The sequence below is a fragment of the Colius striatus genome, chromosome 21 (genome assembly GCF_028858725.1).
Source record: "Colius striatus isolate bColStr4 chromosome 21, bColStr4.1.hap1, whole genome shotgun sequence".
NCBI classification, from domain to species: domain Eukaryota; kingdom Metazoa; phylum Chordata; class Aves; order Coliiformes; family Coliidae; genus Colius; species Colius striatus.
Window position 1 is genome coordinate 7,908,946 of NC_084779.1, and position 27,926 is coordinate 7,936,871.

Consider the following 27,926-nt stretch of genomic DNA (forward strand, 5'->3'; position numbering starts at 1 on the left):
CCGGGCGTGCGGGGGCCGTGGCCCGGCGGGCTGGCTGGGGCTCCGGTAGGCTGGGAAACGCCGTTTGCCCTCCCTCCTGTCTCGTCGCCTGCTCTGCAGCCTGGAGACGCTCCCGGAGCGTGTTTCTGTGACAGTGGCCGTCAGCTCAGGTTGTGTGACAGGGCTGCTGCCAGCTCGTGTGCACTGCAGGGCTGAAGTCCTGCTGTTTGGGGCTAAAATCCGGCTGTGTGGGGCTAAAATCCCACTGTGCGGGGCTAAAATCCAGCTGTGCGGGGCTAAAGTCCAGCTGTGTGGGGCTAAAATCCGGCTGTGTGGGGCTAAAATCCCACTGTGAGGGGCTAAAATCCAGCTGTGCGGGGCTAAAGTCCAGCTGTGTGGGGCTAAAATCCAGCTGTGCGGGGCTAAAGTCCAGCTGTGTGGGGCTAAAATCCGGCTGTGTGGGGCTAAAATCCCACTGTGAGGGGCTAAAATCCAGCTGTGCGGGGCTAAAGTCCAGCTGTGTGGGGCTAAAATCCAGCTGTGCGGGGCTAAAGTCCAGCTGTGTGGGGCTAAAATCCGGCTGTGTGGGGCTAAAATCCGGCTGTGCGGGGCTAAAACCCGGCTGTGTGGGGCTAAAATCCAGCTGTATGGGGCTAAAATCCAGCTGTATGGGGCTAAAATCCGTCTGTACGGGGCTAAAATCCAGCTGTGCGGGGCTAAGATCCAGCTGTTTGGGGCTAAAATCCGGCTGTGTGGGGCTAAAATCCGGCTGTGCGGGGCTAAAATCCAGCTGTTTGGGGCTAAAATCCCGCTGTGCGGTGCTAAAATCCCGCTGTGAGGGGCTAAAATCCAGCTGTGTGGGGCTAAAATCCAGCTGTGTGGGGCTAAAATCCAGCTGTGCAGGGCTAAAATCCAGCTGTGCAGGGCGCCCAGTGCGATGCTGCACCAGCAGGTCAGTAGGGCTGCGGTCAGTCCCGCTAGCACCACACCTAAGGGTTCATTTTCTGCTGCTGCCATGAGTGAACCTGCAGGTAGGAAGGGGATGGCTTGGGCAGGAGACGCATGGAAAGGGCAAAGAGAAAACATCAAAGGCCAGGGAAGAGGGTAAAGTTGTGGGCTCGGGCTGTGGGGGCTGAGCCAGTCGCTGTTTCCCGCAGTGGTGGTGGTGGAGTGGGCAGCAGTCGCTGGTTCAGACTCTTGCACTGCACGAAAGGTGCAGCTGAAGTGGTCTGAGGGCTGTGAGTCCTGCAGGAGGAGAGCAGAGGCTGTCCCCCCAGGCCTTAACCATCCCACGTGTGTAGCTGTGCTGGTTTACAGTTAAAGGAGTGTGTGGGAGAACTTGTGTGGCTCCAGCAGATGGAACTGTGCCTATCTTCATGAGGGTTTCACAGAATAATCCCCTCAAATGCCAAAACCCACAGTTGTTTTGCTGTGCACAGTCTGTGACAATGTGGGTACTGACCTAAATTACTCCATGGAGTTACAAGTAGGTTGGGTTTGGCCTCAGGACTCTCTCTCTGCACTTAGCAGCTTTTGTGAGTGGCTGTGACTTCTGCAGCAGAGAAGGAAGCTGGTCTCAAGCTGTCTTCAGGGTCTTTAAGCCCCTTTCTGACATTCACAGGGCCTGCAAGAAAGGGATGTGCAACTGGTAACCAACTCCTGACCTTGAACAGTTGAACCTGCAAACTCTTCCAAGTGTAATCTGTCTGCCTCATCATCCAGCACATCAGCCTCCATCTGAGGGGCTTGTCCAGAGAGTAACATTCAGTGATTTTGATTTCCAGCCTCCTTTCCTGCAGATAACTGTTGCATCTGCTTTCCTGCCTATGCCCCAAAGTGTTTGGGACCTGCAAGTTCTGTAAAGCCTGGAGGTCACTCAGTGGTCCCCCGTTAACTCTGGATGTGTTGGTGGTGTCGGCCAAGTCCTTGGGTCCTGACACCCATCACTAACTGTGGTGTTTGTTTTGCTCTGCAGTGGGGTTGTGGAGACTTTGAGTAATCAGCCAAAGCTTGGAGTCCAGAACTATTTGGAGGTAGGTCCTTGCTAATCATGTTGTCATTAAAATGACACTCCTACAGTCACATTGTTGAGCTGCAGATGTTCCCAGGGATGAGTGTTCTTTTTAGATTGATTGGTTTGAATATTACACTGGTGAGCACTGAGTGTGAGAGAGCTTTAGAAGTGATGGCAGTATGTAAGTGGGTCAGAGTGAAGTGAGAGGCATTGAGGTCCTGGTCAGTGCTGGTGAGTCCCACATTCCTGTGCAGGGCAGGAAGCAAAGAAGCTGCATCATTTTTGTCTCTTGTCTTAGATGCATCATGTAATTTGAAACAAAGCTCATGCACATTTAGAAGACACTGTTGGAGAGGCTGAAACTGATTGCTTTGGGTCACATTGCGCCTGTTGTTACTCAGTTGGGTCAGAATGATTCACCTGAGATCACAAATTGTCACAGATTGAAGGTGAGGTGTCCACCAGGCTCGTTTGTGATAGTCTGTGCTCTGCCTGCATCAGCTCCAGTCCCAGTGTTGTGAGGGAGCACTGTGACTGTGGCCAAGATACTTCCACACCATGCCTTGGTTTCCTAAGGGAGGGTGAGAACTCTTGCATGCTCTCTCTGAGCAGGCTGCAGGAGGGAAGTGTGATGAATGATGGTTTGAGTAAGAGTTCTCAGGGTGTATGTGTGTGGCTTCTTGCCTGAGAACGATGTGGAGAAAGTGTATAAATATTGTGCAGATCTTGAAAGAAGAGCCCCAGAGGACTTTCTGTCTCATTTATCTAATCCTCTGAACCATCCAGTGCCTCAGCCCCAGGCACTGGACTTTGGGTGAGCCCAGCAGTTGTTTTGCATTATGTGAGTAACTGTGTTTCAATAGGCAAATGGGCAGGGTGGCTGATGAAAGGGAGAAGAGAAGAAGGAGGAAAAAAAAAAGATAAACTTATTTGGTGTTGTCTTTTCACAGTATCAGCACTTTGCAGGCCAGTTCTGGGGTATGTGTTGTGCTTTCATGTGGTGGTATTGATGCTGGGCACTGCTGAGCAGGGCTGTGTCTATTAGAACCACATGGGAAGTCTGAAAGCAGCTTTTAATAGAAAACTTCTGGGGCCTGTAGGAATTCATCTCCCTCCTTCTCTGGGCAGCCTTGAACTTCACAACTTTCCTCAGCCAGGAAGGCAACTGAAGGGAAGGGCAAAATGGCATCTGGAATGAAATCCACTCAGATGTTTGTTCACAGTCACAGGCAAGGGAATAACCTGTGAGGTGCAGCCCTTGTGTTCCAGCACACGTGCAGGGGGTGAGTGTGTACTGCAGCCCTCTGTGTGATAAGGTCACATTGCTGGAGTGGGGCTGAGCTGAGCAGCAGGCCTGTCTGTAACTCTTTGTCACCATAAAGCACTGCATCAGCCCAGACATGGAAGCTTTTGTAGTCCTCAGCACTGCTGTGTAACAGAGCCCCAGGACTGTCTGGAGGAAATGGAGACTTGTTTTAGTTCAGGGACAGATGTAGGAGCTTTTCATATGTCTTTGAGGGGGGTGAGTTTTACAGACAAGGCTTTCTTTCTTTCTTGGAGACAACATATTTGTCTGAAGCACTTGGAACCTCAGCTTGCTAGTGATGAGTCCAAACCAACATTCCAGACCTTGCTTCCCCAGATGGGGAAGTGTGAGTCCTGTGACTTGGCTCCCTCCATTTCCTTGTGGAAACATAGAAGATGCAGGACTTGATGCTCTAGTCTTCATTCTTACAAATGTCCCTACTCTAAAGGAATATCTCCTGTGTAGCACCTTTTGCTAAAGTGAGTAGCTGCTGCTTGTGCTCACAGGCACTATCAGGCACACCCTGCCAGGGTCTAGGGAATGCAGTTCCCTTTCATGTTTGGTTTGAACCATCTCCTGAGCATGCTGTTTCCCATTGTGCTGGTGGATGCTGCCCAAAACTAATCTCTTGCACCAAGCTCTCGTGCAAAGGCCAGGTATTGCTCCTCATAAAAGGAAGAGAGGGGAGCAGGAGAGAAAGAGCATACACAAACTCCTTACTATGCAAGGCAGCTTTGGTACAACCTCCTGCCCCACCCCACCAGAAAGACAGTGGGGGAGAAGAAAGAAAATGAACCAAGAGAACTGTCATCACCAACCCTTGTTGGGATGATAATTTCAGCAGCACAGGAGATCACACAGCAGCACAGAAGTCAGCACCCCTGACAAGGCAGTGCCATCCCTTGCACCTGTGCACTGACACCACTGAGCAGAATGCAACCTCAGAAAAGACACTTATTTGTCCAAAACGTTCCTAATGCTCAGTTTCTCTTGAGCACACCAATCTACAGTTGATTTCACAGGCTCCTTTTGTGGTTCCCAGGTGCTCTGTAGAGGGAGATGGCTGAGTAGCTGGAGGATTTTTTATTTAGACTTCAGGGGGAGAAGTGGGTGAACTTTTGCTTCCCTGCCATAGGTTGTATACATTAACAGGCCTGTTCTTCATCTTGCCTCTCCAGCATTTGTACACAGTGAGAAGAGAACTGAGCTGTGAGTAATAACAGCAATCTGGAATGTGGATCCATCTCATTCTGGCACACAGCAGTGGAAATTTCAGCATGTTTCAAAATATGGAAGTGCTTAGTGAATGAAACCTGTTAGCAGAACAGACCTACTAAATACAAGTAATGCCTTCTCCTGCAGCAGTGGCATGCAGGGTGTTAGAGGTACACACTGATGCCCTGGGATGCTGGCTGCTGCTCCAGGGATATGGTTGCCTGGAAAGACTCTGACTTGGGAAGTAAAAGCTAAATGAAGATGGATGAGACCTGGCTTGTCATAGCCCCAGCTGGCAGCCAAGCATCACACAGTCATTTAATGCTCACTGCTGGGGTGAGGGAGAGAATCAGAAGAAAATGAACCTTATCCCAGCACAGGCTCAAGGAAGAGCAGGTGCCAACCCAAGATTTCAGTGTTTGTAACACCCACTAAAGAGAAAGATATTTGTGTGCCCTGTGGCTTGAAAAGGGAGCAGAGACCTGTGAACTCTGAGCACGTGTGAGGACAACCCATCTCCTTTATTCCTCTGCCTTCTCTCTTGCTTTTTAGCTGTGTGCCCATGAGTAAAGGGCTTAACTTCCACTTGTTTCCCCCCTAGGAATCCCTGGATGATACCCAGCAAGGTAGGGATCTGGATGAAGAGCAGTGAAGCCTTTTGGGCTCCTCAGATGAAGTGCCTGCTTGTTCTAGGGGCTTGTTTTTTTCTTTCTGAAAGGGCAGGAAAAACTGGTTGCTATCCATGCAATTACTGAATGTAAATAACGAGTCTTGTTTGAATGTCAATGTGGGTGATATGAACAGATGGAAGTATACAGGCACCACAGGAGGAAACCATCAGCTGCCTATAGGCTCAGACAGACCCAGTACAGAGATGGGAGACATCTCCATAGGTGGAGAGGTCACTTCTGAACTGCCCACAGAGAAGTTCAGCAATTCTGTCTTCAAGGTGATGAGTTAGGCTGAGACATAAATGAAACACTCCAGTTGAAACTGGAGGCAGCAGTTGAGGGTACATTATCCTGTGAGCCTGGAGGAAGAACCCACATTGCTTTCAGCTTCTGCAAACTGAGAGTTGTAGTTGATGGTGGTCATGTTCCTCCTTGGATGCCCAGCACAGATATCCTTCAGTCATCTCTCCAGAGAGCTGTGCCTGGGAGGAAGCAACTGTGAAAGCAGCGCTTGGTGAGCCTGTGTTTCAGCCCTGCACCTCTGGGGATGCACTGGCTGACCTGGGCAGGGGAAACAGCCACATGTGCCTTGGAGTCCTCCCCAGTCTGCTCTCCTGTGTTTTCCCAGCTAGCTCACAGCAAGGCTGTTACTCACAAATCCATCTCTCATTGGCTTTCAGAAGGCAGCACAGAACCTCAAACCTGTTGTTCCCATCGAGTTCCACATCTCCAGCCGGACAGATGCTGGTGTCCATGCCCTCTGCAACTCTGCTCACCTCGACATCCAGAGGGCCCCAGGGAAGCCAGCTTTTACAGAGAAAGAGCTCACCTACAGTCTAAATCACTACCTGAGGCCTGAGCTGATCTGGTGAGTTGGTGGGAAGTCACAGATCCGTTCTTTTGCCTTTGTTGGAGGGGGAAATGCAACTGGTGATCTCCCAAAGCAAATGCTGGCTTCACTGCCTCTACCACACAGCCCACAGCCAGTAGCAAGTCAGGTCATGCCTCCCAAACCTGAGACTGAATATTAGCATGATAATACAGGATTGACAGTTGTGTACTTACACATCCAGTTCCTCTGTTGGCCTCTTAAAGTAGCAGCTAGGATCCTCTGCAGTGAGAGGCTGGAACACAAAGCAAATCTCTCAGGCCAGCTGAGTTTCGTGCTTCATGTCGGTGAGTTACTGTCCCTTGACAGCTTTCACCTTCTTTGACATGTGTGTAGAGTCAATGCAGCTGCTGTGGGGTGGGGCTGCACAGGATTTCTTTTCAGACTGCTGTGTCAATTGAAAAAGAGAATGAAATGGTGATCTGGGCTTTGACTTGTGCAGGGTTTGGTGGTTATTTTTGCTCAGACTGAAAAATAGGTCAGAATCTATAGAGTCTGGAAGTCAAACCCCTTCTGGATATTCTAGCAGTAGCAGGAAACATAAAGTAGGTCATAGTTTTGATTTCTTTCCTTAAGAGTCTAAAGCAGGTTTTTTTCTGGGAGTCAAAAGCAGCTGATTGTACAGCCAGAGGGTCCAGAGCTAAAACCACTGCAGTGACCCTGCCACTCTCCACAGCAGCAGGCATACAGGTACATAGTTAGGACTAGCTGTGTGATACCTTGACTGAGGAGTCCAAGAGCAAGTCCAAGAGCTGCTGAAGAAAGTTTTAAGTTAGAGAGCATCTCCAGAAGGAGGCAGCAGTGGCATCTCCCAGGCAGGAAAAGGTTTTAGTCTCACACTAAGATCTGACGGGTACGTGTCAGAAGGTGGTGTGTTCTGCCAGAGTGCAGCACAGTCGGGATGTCTGTGACAGGGTGAGTTTATCAGGATGCAGTCAGCTCTCCTCCTCCTTCCTCCCTTGGGCTGAACCTTTTTAAAAATGCTTCAACTGCTTTGCATTAAGGAGCTTTGTGATGGGCACGAGTCTGAGCATATTCAGCAAGCATCCCCTCCCTCTGTCAGTATCACTGTGCCAAGAAGAATTCTCTCCTAATGCTGAAGAGAAAACTCAGCACTTTCATGTGGCTGCAAGCAGGGCATGATGGAGAGGGATCCTTCTGAGAACACATTATTGTCCATAGACCTTGGAAGGGAAGCAAGATTCCAATCTGGCTGACTGTACCATCAGCAATAATAACCTTCTTTGTAGCATGATGGGTCTGTTCTGTCAACTGATCTGTCTTTTACATTTATAAAGCATATTTGAAAGGATTTTGTCCACAAAGACCAGAGTGTTTTTCATAGATGGGGTAACTTTAGTAAGACTTTGCTGTCTCTTAAGTAGGGGTGGTAATGCAGTAGCTTCACACCTTCTATTCCTGGTTTCAGTTTTGTGAGCACACAATAAAAGCTGAGAGACAACATGACAGAGCCAGGGTTACTTCCACCTCCTGCAAATTGCTGTTCCCAGATTAACTCCATCTAGGCACTGGTGGGATGCACCTTTGGTTTCATTGCTGCATCAAAGTCATGTTTGTCTTGGAGGCTGTGGGAGGAGGTGGAAGTGACCTAATTTCAGCTCTCTGCTCCCATGAGCTGTGTGGCTGCCTTTGAGAGTGAGCACAGAGGTATCTGTTGTTGTGGTCTTTCTCACTTGTGTTTGGGAGCAAGTTGTGCAAAAGGAGGAGGACACAGTGTTTGCAAGGTGTGCTCTCAGCTTGGGGTGCACTCACCTTCCTATCACTTGCCATTTTGCAACTGAAGGACTGATTGGTCTTGGCCTCTTGAGATGCTGTGAACGTCTGGAGGATGACCCAGAGTCAGGTTCATGGTGCATTCACTGGCAGGGCTGATGCCAAGGCTCCTTTGCCTTCTTCCAGCTCACAGATGCCTCCAGGTGTAAATGCTCAGCCACTGGCTGGTCCCTGGCTGTTGGGAGAGAAGGATCTCTGCTTAATAAGTGCAGTTTCTCAGCCAATCCATCACACATTTCAGTTCCCATCCATGTGGCCTCCAGGCAAAAGCTTTTGCATTAGTGCTGCCATGTCCTTGCATGTGCCCTGTTCTTTCCTGTCCTGCAGCATTGTGGGTGCCCAGCGAGTGCCCAGCAGCTTCCACAGGAAAGCAAGAATGAAGGCTGAGAATCCTCTTTCTTTTCCCCCTCCAGTCCTGTTTCATGCCAGCAACTGCATGTAAATCTGCTCTGCCATTCCCTGTCTGAGTGCTCCTGTGTTTGAATAGTGGGAGCCAAGGACTGAGCAACCCTACAATAACAAACCAGAGTATCTAGCTCAGTATTCACTTGTGTTCTAGGAGTAGCCACTGAGTCATAACAAACCAGTGCTTGTGTATGCAAGGGAAGAAAAACAAACCCAGTGCCATTAAAAAACCCCAATTTAGGACATGCTAAACAGTGGGTGAGGAAAAAACAAACACAACCCAGAAGGTAATTTGTTATTTTCCTTTTAGTTTATGTAGTATTGGATAAACAGCCATTGAGGAAACTGGAGTTACCCACAACCTTAGAGAAAAACAGGTTTGTAGCCAGTTGTGGTAACTTCAGCACCTCCACTGGAATAACAATTGTGGGTAATGGGAGCAAATGTCATCTCAGCTGTCCTAGCAGGGGAATGAAGATGACATTGTCCTAACATGAAATTGCTTTTCTGTGGGCTGTGGTAGGGGAAAATAAATCTGAGACTGTAAGATGAGATGTTGTGTGCACAGTGTGCCTTCATCTGGGATGGGGTGGGATGGGATGGGGTGGGGTGGGATGGGATGGGATGGGATGGGATGGGATGGGATGGGATGGGGTGGGATGGGGTGGGATGGGATGGGATGGGGTGGGATGGGGTGGGATGGGATGGAAGAATGTTTGCTTTAGTCAGTTCATTTTCTCAAGTGGCAATGCCACACAAAGTGTTGGGTGAGCATCTCAGGAAGCCTGGATGGTGTCTTACTGACAGGTGGGTGTTTGGCTGCTGGTAGTGGAGATGCTCGTAGTGTGTGCACACATTCAACTGCTGCATCACCAGCTGGGTGGCATCAGTGCTTCTCAGTGTGACCAGTCATTGGCATCTTTCTTGAACACACTGGAAAAGATGTATGGTCTTGGAAAGATCTCATCTTGATGAAATGTTTTTGGTTTGTTCCCTTCAAAAGCATTTTGACTTTGTTTAAGGTCTGAGAAGCTTCAGCCGTGGATCCCACAGACTGGCTCAGGATACAGAAACAGAACAAAAATAAGCATCTGTTCAGCAAATGTATCAGTAAATCTGTTGGAATTCCTGGGCTTGAGACTTTTGAACAGGCCTGGGCACTTCACATGAAGGAATGTGGGTGACACTTGACAGTCTTCTACCCTTCTACTTCTGTGTCTCCACTTGGGGTTTACACTGGTTTAACCTCCACTTTGACCTGCTCATTCCATTTCTGTTACCTCCTAAGCTCATCTTTCTGGCTGTTGCAAACCAAAGGTTTGGAAAACCATCATGTTTGATATTCCCCTACCTGGCAACATCCTTTTCAGTTTATAAGATGCAGATAGTGCAAAGGATGTGGGTTCCCTTGCCCTGCCCTGCAGCCAGCAAGTGCAGTAGAGTTATTTGAATGGAACTGTTGTGAGAAGCACAGCAGAGTCGAGGTTGTGTAAAAGCATGTGGCTGCCAACCCCTCATCTAGCCTGGGGTTTTGAGTACCTTCAGACCTCGGGTCAGTTGACATCTTGGTTTGTGGTTTGGGCCATTACAAGACAAACTCCACCTTGCAAAATACGTTTCCATCATGCCGCAACCTTAAATCCACGTGCCAGGTTTCAGCCTCTCATCCATTCATTAGACTTAATTAATTGACCCAGCTAATGTACTTGATCCCACCTGATGCACCTTTCCTTTTGCTCTGCATGTTGACCCCCAGCCCCTGGATGTGCCAGCCATGCAGGATGCAGCACAGCTCCTGCTGGGAACCCACGACTTCAGCACCTTGGCTCCGACACCTCCTTTAAGTCTCCCATCAGAACCATCCTCCAGGTGGACATCCAGCCCTCCCCAGGGCTCCTGGCACACCACTGAAGACAGGTGAGAGCCTGAGGATCTGCTCTGCTCAGCTACTGCTTGCTTTGTCTGAAGAGCTGCTTCCCAGCTCTGAGAACCGACCTCCTCTTTGCTGTGTGTTGCCTTCCCAGTGCTGCGATGGTGCCTAGTGACAGCCTGGGAAAGACACAGCTTCCCCTCTCCAGTGTCCTCAGGGAGGAAGATGAGCAGGAATGAGGGCAGGGAAAGGGTCCAGTTGTTTGTCCATTAAAAGGATGTTATAAACTGGTGTGTGGAATCTGGCACAGAGCAGTTTCTGTGAGATGCTGCCAGCGTTTACACTCATTTTGGTTGCTGCAGAGCAGCTCTGCCAGCACATGGGTGGGTTTTTTTCCCCACTGCTGTTTCAGCTTTGCATAAAGGTTGCAAATAGAAGGAAAAAAGCCCACCCAGAACCTAGGTCACTGCTGGAGCTATGCAGATCCATGCAGTTCACACCACCAACTCCTCCTGTCTTCCCAGGGGATGCTGGTGAAGGAAAGTCCAACGTTCCTCAGTCATTGCCTAAACAAAAGATTGTGGAGTGTCAGGTTCTTTCAGGACCAGGTCTTGCAAGTATTGAAATTAAGTGGCTGGATGTACTCTCTCTCTAGCAGAATCTAAGGAGGTTTATTTTCTGTTGGAGGGGGGAATCTGTAGGATGATAAACCATGGTCTCTCAGTTAAATAATGCAGCTCTTCTTTCTCATTCCTTCCTTCCTTTCTGAACTGATCCCAGTCTTCTGAATTGACCACTTGTGTGTGTAAAAGCCTAACTGTTAAAATGATTCCTTCCATCAAACTGTTGCTCAGCAACAGTGGAAGTGGAGTTAGTGTCCCATGCACACAAAGTGCTCTTCAGTGCAAAGGATGTGTTCAGAGACTTGGCCCCATCGCTTCTTCCTGGGAAGTGATTGCTCTGTCACCTGGGTTCAAGCAGAAGATGTATTATTCATTGCAAGGTGCTGCCTGCTGCTGCCAAGTGGAAAAAGACAGGTGGATTGGTTTTTGGCTGGTAAGCAAAATTATCAGAGAGACTGACAGGGAAAATGTCATCTTCTAAGTCTGCAAGGGATCACCCCCAAGTCTCTCAGCCCATCTTCTGTAGCTTAATATATCTTGTCAAGACAACCAGGCCAGGAGGATTCTGCCTGAAGAAGCTGCATGGAATCTGATGTGAGGGGCACTGGTGCTATTAAAAAGTTGCCTCGTGCTTTGCTGAGGAGCTGAGCTGAGCGGGCTGGACGTGCTGCTGTTTGTGCACGTGTGTGTGTGCCACGTGCAGACCATGAAGGGACAGAAACAGTCTCATTTCCTGACAGAATGAGGAGTCTGGGAGCAGGAGGTGCCTTTGCATATGCACAACCTGCTCACCAAGGAGGCCTAAAAGCAGGAATTTATCTGTAAATCCTGTGAGAAAACAGCTCTGCAGTGACTGCTTCAGAGCTTCTCTGCCAGCCCTGCCCTGATGGGATCACCTTGTCCCCACTTCACGTTGTTTCTGTGGCTTCCAAGAGCTGTCTCCTGTCCCAGGGAATGGGCAGCCCCTTCCTGATCCTCAGGTGTTTCCAGCAAACCCAGCCTGTCCATCTGAACCCTCTGGACAAACCACACTGCAGCTGTGCTCCCCTCAGGGCCGAGTCGGGTCTCCAGAGCCCTCAGAAACCCTGTTACTGGGCTCATTGCAGGGGAGCAGGGGAGAGGGTTTGCATGGAAGTGCTGGCTTTTCTGGATTGTGCAAGGGCAGCTTTGTCTCTTTTTGCTGTAGGAATGCCATGGGATATAAGGAGGGCTTATAAGCTGTTAGTGACTTTGTCAAAGGAGCAGCCTGGCGTTCACCAGCCCGTGCTGCCGTTTCAGGTTAACGGGGGCTGTGCAGCTTCTCTCTCATTCCCTTCACATTCACCTGTGGTTTGTACTCCTCTTGTGGGTAGAAGAGCCATGTGAAATGGATTAAAAATGGTCTTTTTTGTTCCTTTCTGTAGGGGCCTGGAGTTTTGGGAGGTGAAGTTCAGAGGCACATCCTTTGTTTACCGCCAGGTACTGCCTGGTGCTGCGCTCAACACACCCTTTGCCTCCAACAACCAAAGAGCTGTTCCTGCTGTAGCTACAGCTCAGTTCAGCTTTGCATCCCTGTGTGCTGCCATCTGAGGGCTGGTGCTCTAGCTGTGTGACACACACAGGAGCCTGGCATCAGAGAGGTGAGGCTCTGTACCCCTTGTTTGCTCCGGTCCAACCAGGATCTCCTTGGTTTGTGTGCAAAGCCACGGTCCAGAGTCACAGAATGGCGTGGGAGGTTTTGTTTTCCACAATCACTGTCCTTGCAGCCTGAGTGGTAAAACCCAACAGACATATGTTGTTGCTCTGCTGGATGGCAGTGGGCCCAGCTGAGGCTGCCTGGAATTTTACTTTCTGGCTTTGGAGCGTGAAGTAATTCTCAGTGCTGCACACAGGAGAGATGGGCAGACCCGATTCAGCTCTGCAGGCACGACTGCAGGATCCTTCCCTCTGCCATGCTGTCTCTGCTCTGCCAGGTTTGCTTTGAAATAAGCCCAGTGGGGGTTTTGCTGCTGCCCTCAGGGGAGACAGCTCCCTCCACAACTTAATGGATCACCTCATTAGGAAAGAGCTGGCTGTTCTCCGCCTGCCCGGCCTGGCCACGGTCACTCTCTGGAGACAGAGCACAGGCGAGAGAGGGCTTGTGTTCTGGAGGACTCAGGGGGTGTTTTGTGGGAACAGCAAGCAGCTATTTTTTAGTGTGTTTTGACAAACCAGATTTGTTTTTATGCCATGCCAAGTCATGCTGTGTGAGCTCTCTGACGGGTGTCTGGATATGAGCGAGGGAAGAACAACAACGGGCGTGTTAAAGGCAGGGATCTGCTTCTTGTGACAAGGAGAAAATGCTGGTAACCCATTTTGTGCAGAGAGAACAGTCCCCTGTGATGAGTTCAGCCTCATGCCCTCTCTGACCCTCCCTTGCAGGAACAGACTCTACACCTGAACTTGCACTGTGCCACCTGAGCTCTGCTGCCCTAAAGACGAGACCAGGCTACTTGTGCCTCTGGTCTCCCCTACAGCTGCTGTAAGTGCTGACAGCTGATGATTTGATTAGAGAAAGGGGTTAAACAGCCCCAGGAACTGTATGTGGATCAGAAAGGTGGAGACAGCAAGCACAGGGCTGTTCCAGATGCATTTACACCAGCTGAGTCCAAGTGGAGACATCAAAGCTGAAGTCACAGCGTACAATGACCTCTAGTGAGGGATGGGCAAAATGACAGATGTCAGGGATCTGTGTTGCCTCTCTGTGCCTTGTGCTGAAGGGCAGGCTCTTGGCACCCCACAGTGCAGCTCCAGGGAGAGTGCTTGCCTTTGGATAACTACATCTTGGCTTGCTGGATTCTTCTCTAGGGGGATAAACACGATCAGGTTGCTTAGCTTATTCTTTTGTGTTAATGGATCAGAAACTTAGGCCAGTGCTTCATTACAGCACTTACATTAAACTGTTTGGAGAGCTTGGTGTGCTTGGACAGGTCATGAAGTTTGACAAGGAGCAGCCCCTCAGCTGTGGCTTCTGTATTTGCAGGTCAGAAGAATGGTGGGGGCTCTGGTTGCAGTTGGCCAGGGGAAGTTACACCTCGTCACATCAAGGAGCTGCTGGAGAGGAGAGATGCCAGGGCCTTCCCCCCAGTGCCATGGCACCACCCTCTGGGCTCTTCCTGCAGTCTGTGGAGTACAACGAGGCAGGTGGGGAGTGCAGGGAATGGCACCTCTGTTTGCAGAGCCTGAGCCCACACCCAGGGAGCAGCAACACCCCCAGGTCTCCCTTTGTGTGCTGCCTGACCTCTGGCTCACAGCTGCTGTGACACCCCACAGCCCTGGGCTGGATGGGGCTTTGCAGCAGTTGCTGGGGAAAAATGGTGTCATTTTTGTTCCTGGTAAAGTTTCAGGGTGGTAAAAAGGAAGTGCTGACCTCACATGAATGATACTTTCAATTCTCATAGATGCTTGTTCTGCCCCTGACTCTGCACCAAGTGTCTGTGGTGTGTGGGCACCTACAGCTCCGTGTCTGTGCACTCACTTCTCCCTTGGTGTTCATGAGAGGACTGTGCAGACTGGAGGAGCCACAGCAGCTCATCCTTTTGCTCATATGGGGTCTCCCTTGATTTAACAGCATCTGATATCAATTATTTAAGGCTTTCAGCAACCTGCAAGGTCTCACCCATCTCTGACTAATCCAGTGCCTGTGAAATGTGGGTACAAAGGACTTTGCACCACACTGCAGTGCTCACCTCAGCCAGACCACACACCTCTCACAGGGAGGCCTAGAACATGCTCTCTGCTGCAGCAGCAGGGCACACACTGGGGCTCAGAGAAGACAGAAAAGGGAAGCAACAAAGAGCAGTGCAAGGAGCTTGAATGTAGTTCTGAGCATTTGGCCTTGAAAAGGCAGCTGCTGCTTGCTGGTTTTGGCTTTTCCCAACAGTGCTGGCTGTGGAGCCCAGGAGGGAAATGAAGGCCACAGATCTGAAGTGCTTTCAGGTGGTCTCAGTGCCATCTTTTTTCCTAAATCAATGTTTTCTTTCCCCCCCCTCTCAGATTTGAACACTGCAGTTGCCCCAGGAGAATAGCAGCTCTGTGAGCTACAGCCAGATCTGAAAGGACTGTCATTGGGGGATGGAGGTTTGCCAAGTGCTCTGTACACAAGACATGGTCTTGTCTCAATAAAAATCATTGACTGTGACTGGAGGCATCTTCCTATCGTTTGTTGTTGCCCTCTGAGACTGCCAAGGGGAAAGGAAGAACAGCTCCTTGCTGCTTTACAGATAACTGTGGGGCTTTTTTCTCCTTTCTGAGACTCTGGTGCCTGTCTCAAACAGGAGGAGGAAGGAATGGGGCCTTTTGTTTCTTCCTCCTGTGATGTGTGTGGGAGGGATCCAGCCTTAGAACAGACGAGAATACAGCATTTCCTCTCTGCCCCTCTCCTCTAACCCTGCCTTTGTACAGCACAGAGCAAGGGACAGCTGTTGGTGTTTGATGCAGTGAAACAGCTCTGAAAGGACTCACCATTTCCTCTCCCCAACAACAGTCACTCTGTGGTGGCTTTTACATGTTCCTGTTCCCTGGCACAAAGTCACATCTGTTCTACTTAGCATGTGGCACCTTACAGAGCAAAGTTCCTTTGAGGTCACTTAAAACCTGTTTTAATGGTGATAGCCTGGGCCAGTAGCACAGGAACAACCCCTGGAGCAAGACCCCTCATGGTGAGATGAGCCCTCTGGGCAGTGCAGGCTCTGCAGCCCTGTGGCTGCCACACTCTTGCAGCCTCTGCTCTGCTCCTTGCTGCCTTCTGCTCTTCCACAGTTGCTGGTGCTGCAGAGTGTGCCAGAGCCTCAGTGAGCCAGAGGCTGTGAGTCTCACTGCTGCTTTATTCCCTTGGGGACCAGTTCCCAAAAAGGACAGCAGAGCTTTGGAGGGGTCCTGTGCAGGGATGCTGTAACCTGCTGTGGTGCTTTTTAACCATGAGCAGTGGGGCACATCCAGCTGTGTCCCAAACCCTGCGGTGCCTGCGTGCCTTCACTTTGTCTGAAAGGGACTGGCACCAAAGTCCTGCTCTTCCCCACTTTGAGGGGAAGTGAGAGGGCAGCTTCAGGCCCAGTTCAGAGTGTCTCAGACAGAGGGACTAGCACCTGCTTTCAGAGGCTGCTCTTGCTCTGCAGACTCCTGGGCCTGGTGGGCAGGGCAGGCTGGGGGATCAGGGCTGGCTTTGAGTGGCAGCATCGTGCTTCCCTCTTGCAACAGGTAGAATTGAAGATGCTGTAGTGCTGACTGTGTGCTCTGCTCCCTCCCCAGCCCTCAGGGCACACTTCAGGAGCAGGGCAAGATGCTCTGTCTCAGCTCCAAGTGACAGCTTTTCATGTTGGCTTCCTGTGGTTTCTCTGCAGCGCAGCGTGGGAGAGCTGAGCACTGTGGCTGTGCTGCACTCTGGCATTAAAACCCCACACAGGATTGCTGAGCAGGGCCCTCGGAGCTGAGGGCTCTTTGGAGGCCTCACCTGCAGCTTTTGCATCAGAGGAGATGATCTGAGCTCTGGTAAGTTCCTTTTCTAACTACATCTATTAAGAGTTTTTACAGGGGAGAACACCAAACCACACCCTGCTGCTGTTTGGCTGGTAATGAAGCCAGTTGCTGCTGCGGACTCAGGTATCACCTTTGTTGTTTTTAGTAGCTGCAGTGCAAAAACACCTACTACTGATGCTTCTGACAATGCTTCAGACCTGTGGCATTTATGAGCTTGTTACCAAATCCAGCAACTGAGCAACCCCAGCTGAAGCCTCCAGCAGTGGTCTGGGGGCAGAGTGCCTGGCTGACTCTGCAGGCAGCACAAAGAACTGGTGTGGGCTCTTGCTTTCCTTCTTAAATCCCAAAGCAGGTGTTAAAAATAACCCAAAGGCATTTAATTAAAGAACATGCTCTCTCAGCATCATAAAATGCACCCATCAGTAGAGAACTTCCATACAAGCTCCTGGTCTGAGCTGGGCTTTTGGTGTCCCTCAGTAACACTTGCTGTTATCAAGGGGTGTTTAGCATTCTTTTATGTTGTTCCATTCACCAGGGACATCTGTGTCTGTGATTGACAGTGATGCTTTCAAACCAGAACCAGAGAAACCTCACCCTTGACCATTGGTTTTACATGAAAACACTTCTACTGATGTAATGAACTGGAAATTGTGATGTCTGCTTCTCTGGGGTTTTGTAAATGAGTACCTTTGTACACTAACAGTGGTTCAGTGGTGCTTTTTGGTTGTTCACAAGAAATAAGTCTCCCTTCCCTTAAAGAAACCAAGCAAACAGCACAACAAGCCTGAGGTAGCAAAGCTGAACTGGGATTGGATCAGACTGCAGCATTCTTTTAAAGTTATAGATCAGTAAATGGTACATTAAGAGGTGAAAGTGGCTGCATGCTTGGAAAGTGGATGCTTATTCATAAACCATCACTTGTGGTACCTCTCAGAGGGAATGAAAATACTTTCAGACACATCACTGTGCTTGGGGGGGGTCCTGCAGTGTGTAAGTGACTGTTTGGAACTGGGTAGAAGGCCAACTTGTAAAACACTTGTAAAATACTCTATGTCAGGCTTTATTTCCCACCCTCTCACCCTCCACTGCTCCTTACCCTTGCTGTGCTTGAGCTCCAGTGGGTTTGTGTCCCGTGCTGGTCGGTGAGTGCTGGTGGCACCAGCGTCTGTCACACGCTTCTCCTGTTCCCTCCCGGTAACTGAGGCTTCAGCTTTGCCACTGTAAGACACAATGTGGGATCTCAGATGGGGAGGGACTGAGGGGATTCAGACTACAGCTGCTGAAAGCATTAGTGTAGTGTCATGGTGCAAGCAGGCTGTGTGTGTAAGAGCTGCCAGGGATCCGAGGGGGTAGGTTTGAGCAAGACTCATTGAGGCATCTCCTGGCATCTCATGTCTGGCTTCCATGGAACCCCGAGACAATGGATATGCTGCCTGGAAAGATTCCCTTGGTTTGCTTTAGAGCTGTTGGACAGTGTCCAGGGATGGCCTCACTGTGCTTGTCTCAGGGGCAGCAGGAGTCTCCTGTGTGCATCCTGCCCCTGTAATGATTTTAGACCTCTGCCTTGTCTCTCCCAGTTGCAAGGCTGTACTTTACACCTAGAGACCCACAGGATCACACACACAACCACAGTCTCAAGGGCTGGAAGGGACCTCGAGAGATCATCCAGTGCAACCCCCCTGCCAGAGCAGGAACTCATCCAGGGGGGTGGAATGTCCCCAGAGAAGGTGGCTCTTGCTCTGGGGAAACTCTGAGATAAGACCCTACGCTGCTTCGAGCTGTGGCTCAGCCATGCCTGGGTTTAAGTCTCCCCTGTGTGTACAAGCCCTTAGCTGTGGGCTGACAGACACATCTGCTCACCTACTTCAAGTGAAACCTTGCTTTTTTTCCTCCTGACTTCCAGCCATTGTGGGTGCTTTTAGACTTCTTTAGATAAACAAGTCTTGGGAGGAAGTGTGATTTCAGAGTTTCCTTTGGAAAGTACCCAACAACCTGTGTGTGTCTGTGCTTTCAGTGGCTCAACTTGAGGAACATTGTGCACATTTTATCTGGGTTTAATTCCTTCACTGCCCTTAAGGGCTTGTTTAGGTGCTGGTGTTTGGCTTTGCTACTCGGGTTGCTTTTATACTTGATGGAGAGAAACTGCTCTTCAGTTTCTTGCTTACACCATGGGAGTGACCTTGCTGAGAAGTCCCACTTGCCTCTATTTCACACACATAAATGAGTCCTTTAGGGTCCCTTTGTAGCTGAGTGGTGGTTTCCCTCCATGCTGTGGCTGCAGAGTAGGTGCAGGGTTCATGCTCCCACTGGAGAAGCCAAAAAGGGAGCCCTGCTTGTGTTTTTTCCACTCCTGCTTTTCTTTTTCCCTGGGAAGCTGCACAGCCCCTCACTGTAATTTTTTAAGGGCAGGAGAATGATCAGCAACGACACAGCAATGTTGTTAGGGCTGGGGAATGGGATCTCCAAAGGTGTATCACTGCTAAAGCTCTCCTGTGCTGCAGCAGCTGCTGGCCCATCCTTAGCCAAAGCCTCCCACGTGTCTGTCATTTTGGGGGCAAGGAACTGCTGCCTCTGTTACCTCAGTATTGTCACCTGCTGACGATTCTAAAGCCAGGAAACACTCTGCCTACTGTGTAACTTCAAACATGGTGTTTGAAATGATTCTTCTCCCTTACAGGAACCCCCTCTTTCCATCTGAACACACCCAGCACCCACCTGGGAACCACCAACTGCAGCAGCCCCCATGTGGCTTCAGCTCTGAGCTGCTTGGGATGCAACACGACTCAGGAGCCTCCTGAGGTAAGGGATGACTTCTACCCCATGCTGGATGTCCCTGCAGGCAGCAGCAACCATGGCAGGTGTGTCCTGGGCTGAAGGAGCGTCCAACGAGACGGGTGCCAGCGGCAGCTCCGAGTTCAGTTTGGAAGCAGACTTCCAGTACCCCTTGTTCACCGTCATCTACAGCATCGTCTTCGTGCTGGGGCTGGTTGAGAACGTCCTGGCTCTGTACCTGCTGTCCTGCAGAGTGCAGCACACCTCTCACTCCTACGTCTACATGATCAACCTGGCTCTGGTAGACACCTTGTTTGTTTGTGTGCTGCCTTTTAAGATCCATTACCACCTGAATCGGAACAACTGGGTCTTTGGTGACGTGGCCTGTAGGGTGACCGGGACTCTGTACTACATCAACATCTACCTGAGCATCGCCTTCTTCACTTGCCTTTGCGTTGACCGCTACATCGCCGTGCTGCACCCCTTCACCTACATCCAGATCACAGCCCTCCACTGCGTCACCGTGGTCGCCCTGCTGTGGCTGCTGGCCCTCAGCATCACGGTCCCCCTGGTCCTTGGGGGTCCCCTCCACAACCTGGGCCTGAGCAACACCACGGCCTGCTTCGAGAACTTCGCTGCGGGGAGCTGGGCGCGGCGCATGGCGCCCTACAACGTCCTGGCCTTGCTCTTTGGCTTTGTCGTCCCCTTTGGCATCATCCTCGTCAGCTACCCGCTCGTTGCGAGGAGGATCTCCCGCCTCAAGCGTGGCGTGGCCAAGAGGAAGGCCCTGGTCACCATCTACCTCATCTTGGCCATTTGCACCCTGTGCTTTCTCCCTTATCATCTCACTCACCTGCTCCACTTCTTAATGAGAGTCCAGGTCATCCAGAGGAAGCCCTTTGCCAGCCTCATCTACAAGATGAGGAGGGTCACCTTGGCCCTCGTGAGCCTCAACTGCTGCCTTAACCCGCTCCTCTACTACTTCACCTCTTCCAGCAAGCGATGGCACTTCAACTTCAAGCTCAGATTCAGGTCTAAAGTGGTGTACACCATCTGTGACCAGCAGCTGGGGGAGTCCTCCTACGTTTATAAACTACACCAGAGACGGGGAAATACAGCCCAGAGAGATGGAACCAAGTGATGTCCTCACAGTAAGTGCAGTGCTCATCTTTCCAACCATTTCTCCCCAAACCAACCTGTGAAACCTGCCACTTTTTCACACAGTGGCTGTCACACCAAGGCAACAGGGGAGAGAAGTGGCTAGCAGCTACAGATGTTTATGAGCCCATGAGACAGTACCTGGGGGAGCTGTGTTCTCTGCCAGTCTGAGACAGCACGTGGTGAAACGCCCTGTGTTTGGTGCTGGGATGGTTCGGTCTCCTTTTGTTTCACACTGGGGTTTGTAGAACACAGGGCTCTTCTCTGCAAAGCTGTACAGCCCAGGAAAGGGTTACTTGAAAGGAACCACCCTCCTCCTCCTCCAGGAATGGCTCAGGGCAGCCTTGCCTGGCTGTTCCCTATTTTGGAGGGATCCCATGTTTCTCCCCTGGGCCACTGGGTTCAGGAGCTGCTCTCTGCCCACATTCCACAGCCAAATAAGGGCTTCTCCTCTCCTGGGTGAATGCAGTGATTGGCCTCCTGGGGAGGCTGGTGGGACCCAGTTTAAGCATTGTGTGCCTCTGGATTCAAACTGGACACCTCAGTGTTGATTGAGAAGAAATTCCAGGATGGATCAGTGGGGACCAGAGTCCCTGAGGGAAGCTTCTGCACCACTCCCTACACAGTGCACTCCTGTCAAAAGGCAAAGCTCTCTCTTCAGCCAGGCTTTGTGACATAAACACAGTATCTAATCTACTTCATCCCTCCTTTTGTATTAACAGAACCACCCAGCTCCTGAGAACTGCTGTTGCCTCCACCCTGTGAAACATGAGACTTCAGAGACAATTTATCAGTTGTGGGTTATCAGTCACCAGAAAGCCACTGGCCTGGCTGACAAACCTACTTAAAGGCCAAGGCTTTACGTAAGAGGATGTGATTTTGGTAACAGATGTACAGCCTCACTGTTCTGTTTCTTCCCCAACCACCCCCAACCTTCCCCAAGTGCCCACAGCGGCTGGCCTGAAGGCACGAGAGGCTGCTGGGGAAGGGGAATTGCCTACCAGGAGGAGCTGTGGCCACCTGTGGCACTGCCAAATCCCTATTTCCATGTCCAAAAGCACAAATCAGGGGCCTAAAGTGCAGCTCTGCCCTGGGGCAGGGCAGGAGGTGGGATTATGGTGGTGGGAGGGTGTGGGGAGAGAAGCAAGGGAGTGTCTCTGTGTGATAAAAACACTCCATAAAGCCCTTCAGCACTCTGGGGTGGATGCAGCCAGCAAACCAGGAGCAGAACTGAAACTACTGAAAGCTTTGCCCTGTTCCAGCTTCTGTGGCTGCAGCAGGACAGGAGTGGGGCTGGGCCCTGCTCACCCTGCTTCCTGGGCAGCTGAAGGGACACCCAGCACAAGGGATGGCTCCCTGGCCTCTCTCCCTTTCTGTGTTTTGCTTTTAGCTTGGAGGAATTTTTAAATATTGTTGAGAGAAGCTGCTCAAACTGCTCTAAAGTGTTGCAAAGAATGATTTCTGTGTTCCTCTGCCTGCCTGGGCTCAGGAAGGCAAGTGCAATCCTTGCACCTGTGAAGTGGAGATGAGGAAGAGCCTCTGAGGGAGTATTAAGCCAGATTAATCTTTTACCTCTCATGAGAGACTGCTCTTTTTATCCCATTTATAGGCTATGGAAAAGCTTCTCAGCACTGAAGGGACTGCTCCTTCCCAGCTAAGCACAATTCTTATGTTCTGGACAAAGGAAGAATAATTGTGATTAGAGGCTGCAGCCAGGGGTGCAGCTTTCTTGCAGGCTTGTCAGCTCTCAGGGCAGCAGGGATCAGTTAAAGAGTTCCTGCTGGGTAAACAGCACATTTAGGGCTTTATACTCATGCCTCCATTCTACTTAGACTTTGAATGTTAACTGTGAAGCTTTGAAAGCTCCTTGTTTCACTCAGCACTGCTGAGGTTGTAAGGGAAATGAGCTGTGGGAAGGGAAGAATGCTGAATCTCTCTTACCTTACTATGTGAGCAACTCAAAGCTTGTTCCTCAGGACTCTGCACTGACTGCTGGGCAGCTCTCCAAGGGGGGAGGTGGCAGTACACACTGTCACTGCAGTCACTGGACAAACACTGTCATTCCTTTATTAAAACCAGAAAAAAACCCCATTGACAATGTAAACAAAATAAAATCTAAACCTCTCAAACAGCACTGTGCCTGCTGGTGTGTTCTCACAGTGTACTCTGTGGCAGTCCTTTCTTCAGGAGGGCTGTCAGATAGCTGCCCAACTCTTCATCCTAGAGAGAAGAAAGAGAAAGAGGATGAAAGCAATCTTCTACGTGGCTTTTCCATTTGAGGCAGTCAGTTTGACTCTGGTACCTACAAATAGCCTGAAACACCAGCAAAATCTAATCTTAGCAGTGTTCAAAAATGGAAAGCAACCCAGGTGGCACAAAGGGCCTTCCTGGGTGTTCCTTCAAAATCAGTGGAAGCCTCCTCTTTATCCAAGCAGCTGTCTGGACCTGGGGTGTTCCTTTGGAGGAAAAGAACCATTCTTCTTGAAAGCAGGGAACAGAGAAGCATTGGAAGGCATTTCCCTGCTGTAAAAGAAAACATAATGCCTACATCTCTAACCCTACCACCATGCTGTTAGCTGCCTTTGTTTGTTGTTCAGTTTTACAGCTAAGAAATACAACATACAGTACCCCCCCACTCTGTGTGGCAGCTGAGAGTTTAGAAACTGGATACAATAGTGTCCTCAAAACAGACATAAAGCAAAGCAACTGTAATTGTCTGGAGTGTGATTAGTCCAGATCAGTTGGCTTGAGCTCAGTGGTCTCAGAGAACACTGATGCCCTAAGCTCCTGTCAAATGATTTGTATCAAAGCTGAAATGGTAAAGCAAACGGCAGTGACTCACCTCATCATCTTCCAGTCAAACTATTTAACAAACATAGCAGTGAAGACTCACCCTTTACAACAGCAGCCCACATTGTAAGACACTTCTGCACAGTGAGCAGTTAAGATGTGAGGTGTTTGAGAAGGAATTCTTTGAGTATTCCTACCTGGTAAGTCCAGGAGACGAGCAGAACTTTGGTTCCTTGATCCTCTGAGTGTGCTGTGGCTTGGATCAGAATGGACTCTACTGTGATAGAACCATCAGGGAGGTGCTGCACTGAATAATCTTTCAGGACCCTGGTAAGAGGAGATCAAGGCTTTGTTGTGGATGGGATGTGAAGGGTGGGTCACCCCCTGCAGTCTGAATCCCAGACACCAGCCTGCAGTTACTGTGTGTCTGAGCCAAGGGAAGGAGACTGGGCCCAAGTCACAGCTTGTTTATTTTGGTGCCTGTATTAATTATGGTTTCCTACAACATGTCTCTGGCTTTCATGGTAGTTACAAGCTCCAGGCTGAACCCCACTCCCAGAACTGACCAGCTGCCTGGAGAAAAAAACAGCTTTTGAGGTTCACCTGCTGCTGGCTTCTGAAGAGCTTTGGATGGTGTCTTAACCCTCTGCTTGATGTTCTCACCCCAAACACTTGTACTCACTTCAGCCAGGAGCAAACAGCAGCAAACCAACAGGAACAATTTGAGGTGGGCCCCTCGAGCTTGGCCAAGCCCATGAGCTTGTGGGCTGGTTACTGGTGAAACCACCACAGCTCATGACAGGGATTACAATCTCAAGTCTCCTGGGCTCCACAGAACTTTCTCTCACTAACTCTCCAGGGCCTGGCCTCGAAGGCCAGAAAGGAGATGGCACTTGTACGACCTCTCTTAAGAATGACAAGCTCCAAGTCCATCCCTAGGGGGTAAAAGGAGAGGCAGGAAGGGCCTGACCCTTTGAGGTGGTTGTAGACACGCAGCACCGTCTCGTGCTCCTTGCGCGGATCCTGGATGTGAACGCGGCAGGTGAAGCGCAGCTGGTGCTCCGTCAGGCCCAGCTCCTTCAGCGCCTGCTCGGGGGAAACCAGGCGGAAGCTCTGCAGGAGAGAGTCACAAACCCATCACAAGCTGTTTCTCTGTGCTTTCTGCCACTTTTCTTCCAGCTGCACACAGGGAGGTGCTGGTCACAGTTCCTGCAGGTAAGAGCGTTCCCTTCCGATCTGTGAGACGCCTCAGCACATCTCAGTTACTACTGTGAGCAGTGGCAGCAGGGCACGAGGGACAGCAAAGGCAGTGGCAAGACAGTGAATAAACATCCACCTAAATAAGCATCCCAGTTCTTTGCTTGCCAAAACTAACGTTGCTTTCTGAATGGAAGCTGCTTTAACGGGGGAACGATTTGTTTCAATGCCAATGTGAGGTTACAGAGTTAAAAACTCCTCCCTTGGCAGCTTTCCATCCTTGGCCAAACTGAAGTCCACCAACAGCAGCCTCTCTCTTGATTCTTTTGATTTTTACAGGCACAGTGAATCAGAAACAGCTCAGATTCAGAGGCTGGGATGTGAGGATTCATGCCAGAAGCTGCACACAGTAGAGTGTGTTGGGTGAGGGCAAAAGCAAGGTTTTGAACAGAGGCAGCTCTTCCAATGTACCTGTTCCTTAGGACTTTAACTGACAGCAGTACAAACCCTACCACCACACCCTCCTGCTCACTAACAGGCAGATACCAATTCTGAAGCTGTGGGACTGGTGAGAACCAGCCAAAGAGTGAGTTACAGACTCATCTTCACAGGTACAGTGTTACTGGGCTCCTCCCACTAACCTTGGGCTGCTTTAGTTCAGGTCTTTGGTCACCCAGAACTCAGCACCAATGACAACACAAACAAAGCACAAGACAAACATAAGAACATTTTTACTTACATTATCCTTCATAAGCAGTGTGCCATGCATTAGCTTTGGCTTCTTGACATCTGGCACGAGACCTAAACCGAGGCCAATGGAAGAGAAAAACACCACGGTTAAGGCAATGTGCTTACTCCTCACAGGGCTGCTCTTAGGACTTAATAGATTGGATTTCTGAGACCCTCCTGAGGTTCAGAGATTGACACTTTCCATCTTTTATGGACAGGAGAACAAAGTACATGGTGCTTAAACCATTATCAGAACTCAGACATGAGCAACCACGCAGAGTGCTGCAGAACAGCCGCTCTTCCCATATCGCTCCCTGATGGGACAGGGATTGGATCTTCCTTGACTTGGGTTTGTAAAAATAATTCCAGAGCTGGCAAGTGAAAGCACCCATGGATTGTGTTTTCATAGTGAACAGGCAACTGACTGCTGATACAACCTGTTCCCTCACAGCAAGTGCTGCTCTCAGTCCCCACTGCTACAACAGGCCCTGCCACACGTGTGCCCACCCCACACAGCACTGCACAACACAAGAGCAGGGCCCAAACCACGGAATTCTTGGTGGAAAGTGTGTCACCTATTGCTGTTTCCCTCTTCAGGAGTCCCAGGGATATGTCCACGGGGATGCTGGGGTTGGTGAATATCGTTGTGGTCTCCCCGTTTGCAGGCATGTAACAGCTGACATCTGCAATGAACAACCAAGGTCAGGACTGCTGCTGCAGCAGCACTTCCACCCCTGGAGTGTCACAAGCACCCCTGGAGCAGGTAGTGTTGTGTTTTTGCAGTTCTCCAGGTCAGGCAGTGAAGTTCAACAGCAATCTGCTGAAACTTAACATCAGGGATTTGAAAGAGAGTGAAAAGTAGAACTGCTGCTCAGATTTAAGGCTTCCCATCTTTCCAGAACCAACCAGAGCCCACTGGGGCAACACCTACTAGCACAGCTATCCTTAACTCTCTCTGAGGGGTAAAAATAACAGGCTGCAGCAAAACTGCCTGCACTCTGATGCTGATAAATTCCTGCAAAGAAACCTGCAGGCAGTAAGCAACCATCCAACATGAGCCCTGTGCCTTCTCCACTCATCATTTAAGAGCCAGCTGTCTCCAAGGACTTAATTATTTTGAACTGGACAATGTGAATATAACAAAAAACCCTTCCAAGTGCAAGTAGATATTCAAATGAAATGGGTTGAACACATCAAGTCAGGTGTGTCACTTTCCTTGAGGGTGACAGGCCCTGTAAATTACTTTACACCCAGCTCTGTGCTGAGCTCCAGTGGATTAAGAACAAGCTGGACTGCTTTCCTCCTACCACCATTCCTACTTCAGTACCAACACTGTACTTACGAAATTCCTGCTCTATCTTCTGCTTCAGAAACTCCATTTTCTTTGCTTCCCCATGGACCAGGAGAACATTTCGTGGCTCAGCCTGGCGAATCAGCTGCATGATTCCCTTGGCATCTGCGTGGGCACTGAAGGACATGTACTCCACCTGCATCTTTACTTCCAGCTGTGGAGGAGCAGAGAGTGCAGGCTTTGTGACTCACAGTCACTTTGGCTCTCTGTCACACACAAGCAGAGCCAGACTCCTCTGAAGTTAAAGAAGTGGAATGCTTGATCTGGACAATGAGGCTGTGGAGAGAGCTGCCTACCAGCAGAGACTGACTGATGCTGTAGAGAAAAGCTTTTAGTAACTTACAGGATCAAACTGCCCAATTTCACAGCAACTGTCACACATTTGTCAAAACAAACTTGAGACAGTTACTATCAGTTTTGTAGTAAACCCAATGGGGCCCAGTTACTAAATGTTGTAAGTGTGCCCCTGACAAAATCTTATGTCAGGAGACACGCTGCTGTCATGGAAAGAGGGAAAACAACACCCCTCCAGCTCTAAGGAACGTGTTACTTGGATAATTTCCATGTTGTATGTGGCATATCCCAAGTACACAGTGTGTAACTACCAGCTAAAGCTGTGCACAGCTTCCCCCAAACAATCCTCCTTCTTGAGAAACAAAACTTACTATTTGTCTTCCTTCCATTTCCAGCTTGCGCTGTCCACTCAGGATCTTATGGCCAACGGTTCCCTGCACACAGTAGCCAGGCATGATGACCTGAGAAGGAAACCAGGAAAGCCTACAGCCTCTGCACGTGGGCTGTGTGTAGCACAGTGGCTGTCAACATCAAATGAGCCACATAATGGCTAATGGAAGTGTGTGTAGACACAACCATCCTTCACTGGGAAGCTGCTTGCTCTGTTCTGCATCTTGTGAATGTCCAACTCCAGAACCACACATGGAAATGGAATTAAAAAGCAAACTGCTGACATCCACACACCACTGATGAACAGTTACTGCCAGTTACAAATGTCTTTGAGCAGCTTCAAATGAATTAAAGCACTGCTGAAAATGAAATCTCCCACAGGCTCCTGGCTGAGACATGTTCCTCCTCTGCTTGACCTCTCACACAGAGCAAAGAAAATTCAGAGCCTGAAAGAGCTCTGCCCTGGGTTGGTTCACAAGAGGATTGTCTCATTTCACCCCTGATGCTGAGCAAAAGCTTTGCTGCAGCCAGTCTGTTGGTACCACTATCACACTAACACAAAACGTGGCTCAAGGGAACTGGATTTCTTACCATATTCTTTTCATTCCCTGCCCATTTCCTGAAGATTTGAAGGGACTGTCCTGCATGAAGCATACCAGGGGTTGCAAACACAACCTAGAGTTCAAAGACATGCCAACAATCACCACAGAAAGCAGAGGTTTTCCCATCATAACACAAACACCTGAAAACAGGAGGGTACCCACCACCAGCACACGTTACAGCAACCTTGCTACATCAAAGCTCTCCTGAGGATTTTTGCCATTTTACTTTTCCCACCTTGTCTCATTTCACATCAGTTAAACTCCTGTTTCAGGAGGTTTTTGTGAGCAGCCACAGTGTCTGATTAAAACTCTGGACTGTTTTATAATGGCACTATCAAGCTTGGCAGATTTCAGCTACTGCCCCATAAGCCAGTCAGACCT

At 49.9% G+C, this 27,926-nt stretch overlaps 3 protein-coding genes across 6 annotated transcripts in view; 2 read left to right on the forward strand and 1 right to left on the reverse strand.

Annotated features, from left to right (window-relative positions):
- PUSL1 (pseudouridine synthase like 1) lies at positions 1-14,858 on the forward strand (the record flags this gene model as incomplete). The annotated part of the gene is given in 11 exon segments (XM_062013271.1): positions 1-149; positions 1,955-2,012; positions 5,866-6,053; positions 8,196-8,238; positions 10,030-10,093; positions 10,096-10,180; positions 12,164-12,224; positions 13,768-13,813; positions 13,816-13,869; positions 13,872-13,928; positions 14,781-14,858. Coding segments are annotated over 11 exon segments (837 nt in total), but the record flags the coding sequence as incomplete, so codon positions are not given.
- Positions 13,867-27,926, reverse strand: part of INTS11 (integrator complex subunit 11) — a 20,466-nt gene continuing 6,406 nt past the window's right edge. For 2 of the 4 annotated variants that reach the window (XM_062012705.1, XM_062012704.1), the window contains 9 exons: positions 27,535-27,618; positions 26,925-27,014; positions 26,251-26,413; positions 25,484-25,591; positions 24,919-24,980; positions 23,953-24,095; positions 23,180-23,309; positions 22,351-22,412; positions 22,136-22,256 (listed from right to left, as the gene is read on the reverse strand). In XM_062012705.1, the coding sequence (XP_061868689.1) occupies positions 22,151-22,256; positions 22,351-22,412; positions 23,180-23,309; positions 23,953-24,095; positions 24,919-24,980; positions 25,484-25,591; positions 26,251-26,413; positions 26,925-27,014; positions 27,535-27,618 (948 nt within the window). In that variant the 3' untranslated portion in view covers positions 22,136-22,150. Of the gene's footprint in view, positions 13,908-17,358; positions 17,481-22,133; positions 22,413-23,179; positions 23,310-23,952; positions 24,096-24,918; positions 24,981-25,483; positions 25,592-26,250; positions 26,414-26,924; positions 27,015-27,534; positions 27,619-27,926 lie in introns of those variants that run through there. The other 2 variants (XR_009820177.1, XM_062012706.1) reach the window with 2 other exon arrangements.
- On the forward strand, positions 19,097-21,298 carry LOC104555141 (lysophosphatidic acid receptor 6-like). The gene is made up of 2 exons (XM_010198415.2): positions 19,097-20,185; positions 20,915-21,298. The coding sequence occupies exon 1, from the start codon at positions 19,114-19,116 to the stop codon at positions 20,173-20,175; it is 1,062 nt and encodes a 353-aa protein (XP_010196717.2). The 5' UTR covers positions 19,097-19,113; the 3' UTR covers positions 20,176-20,185; positions 20,915-21,298.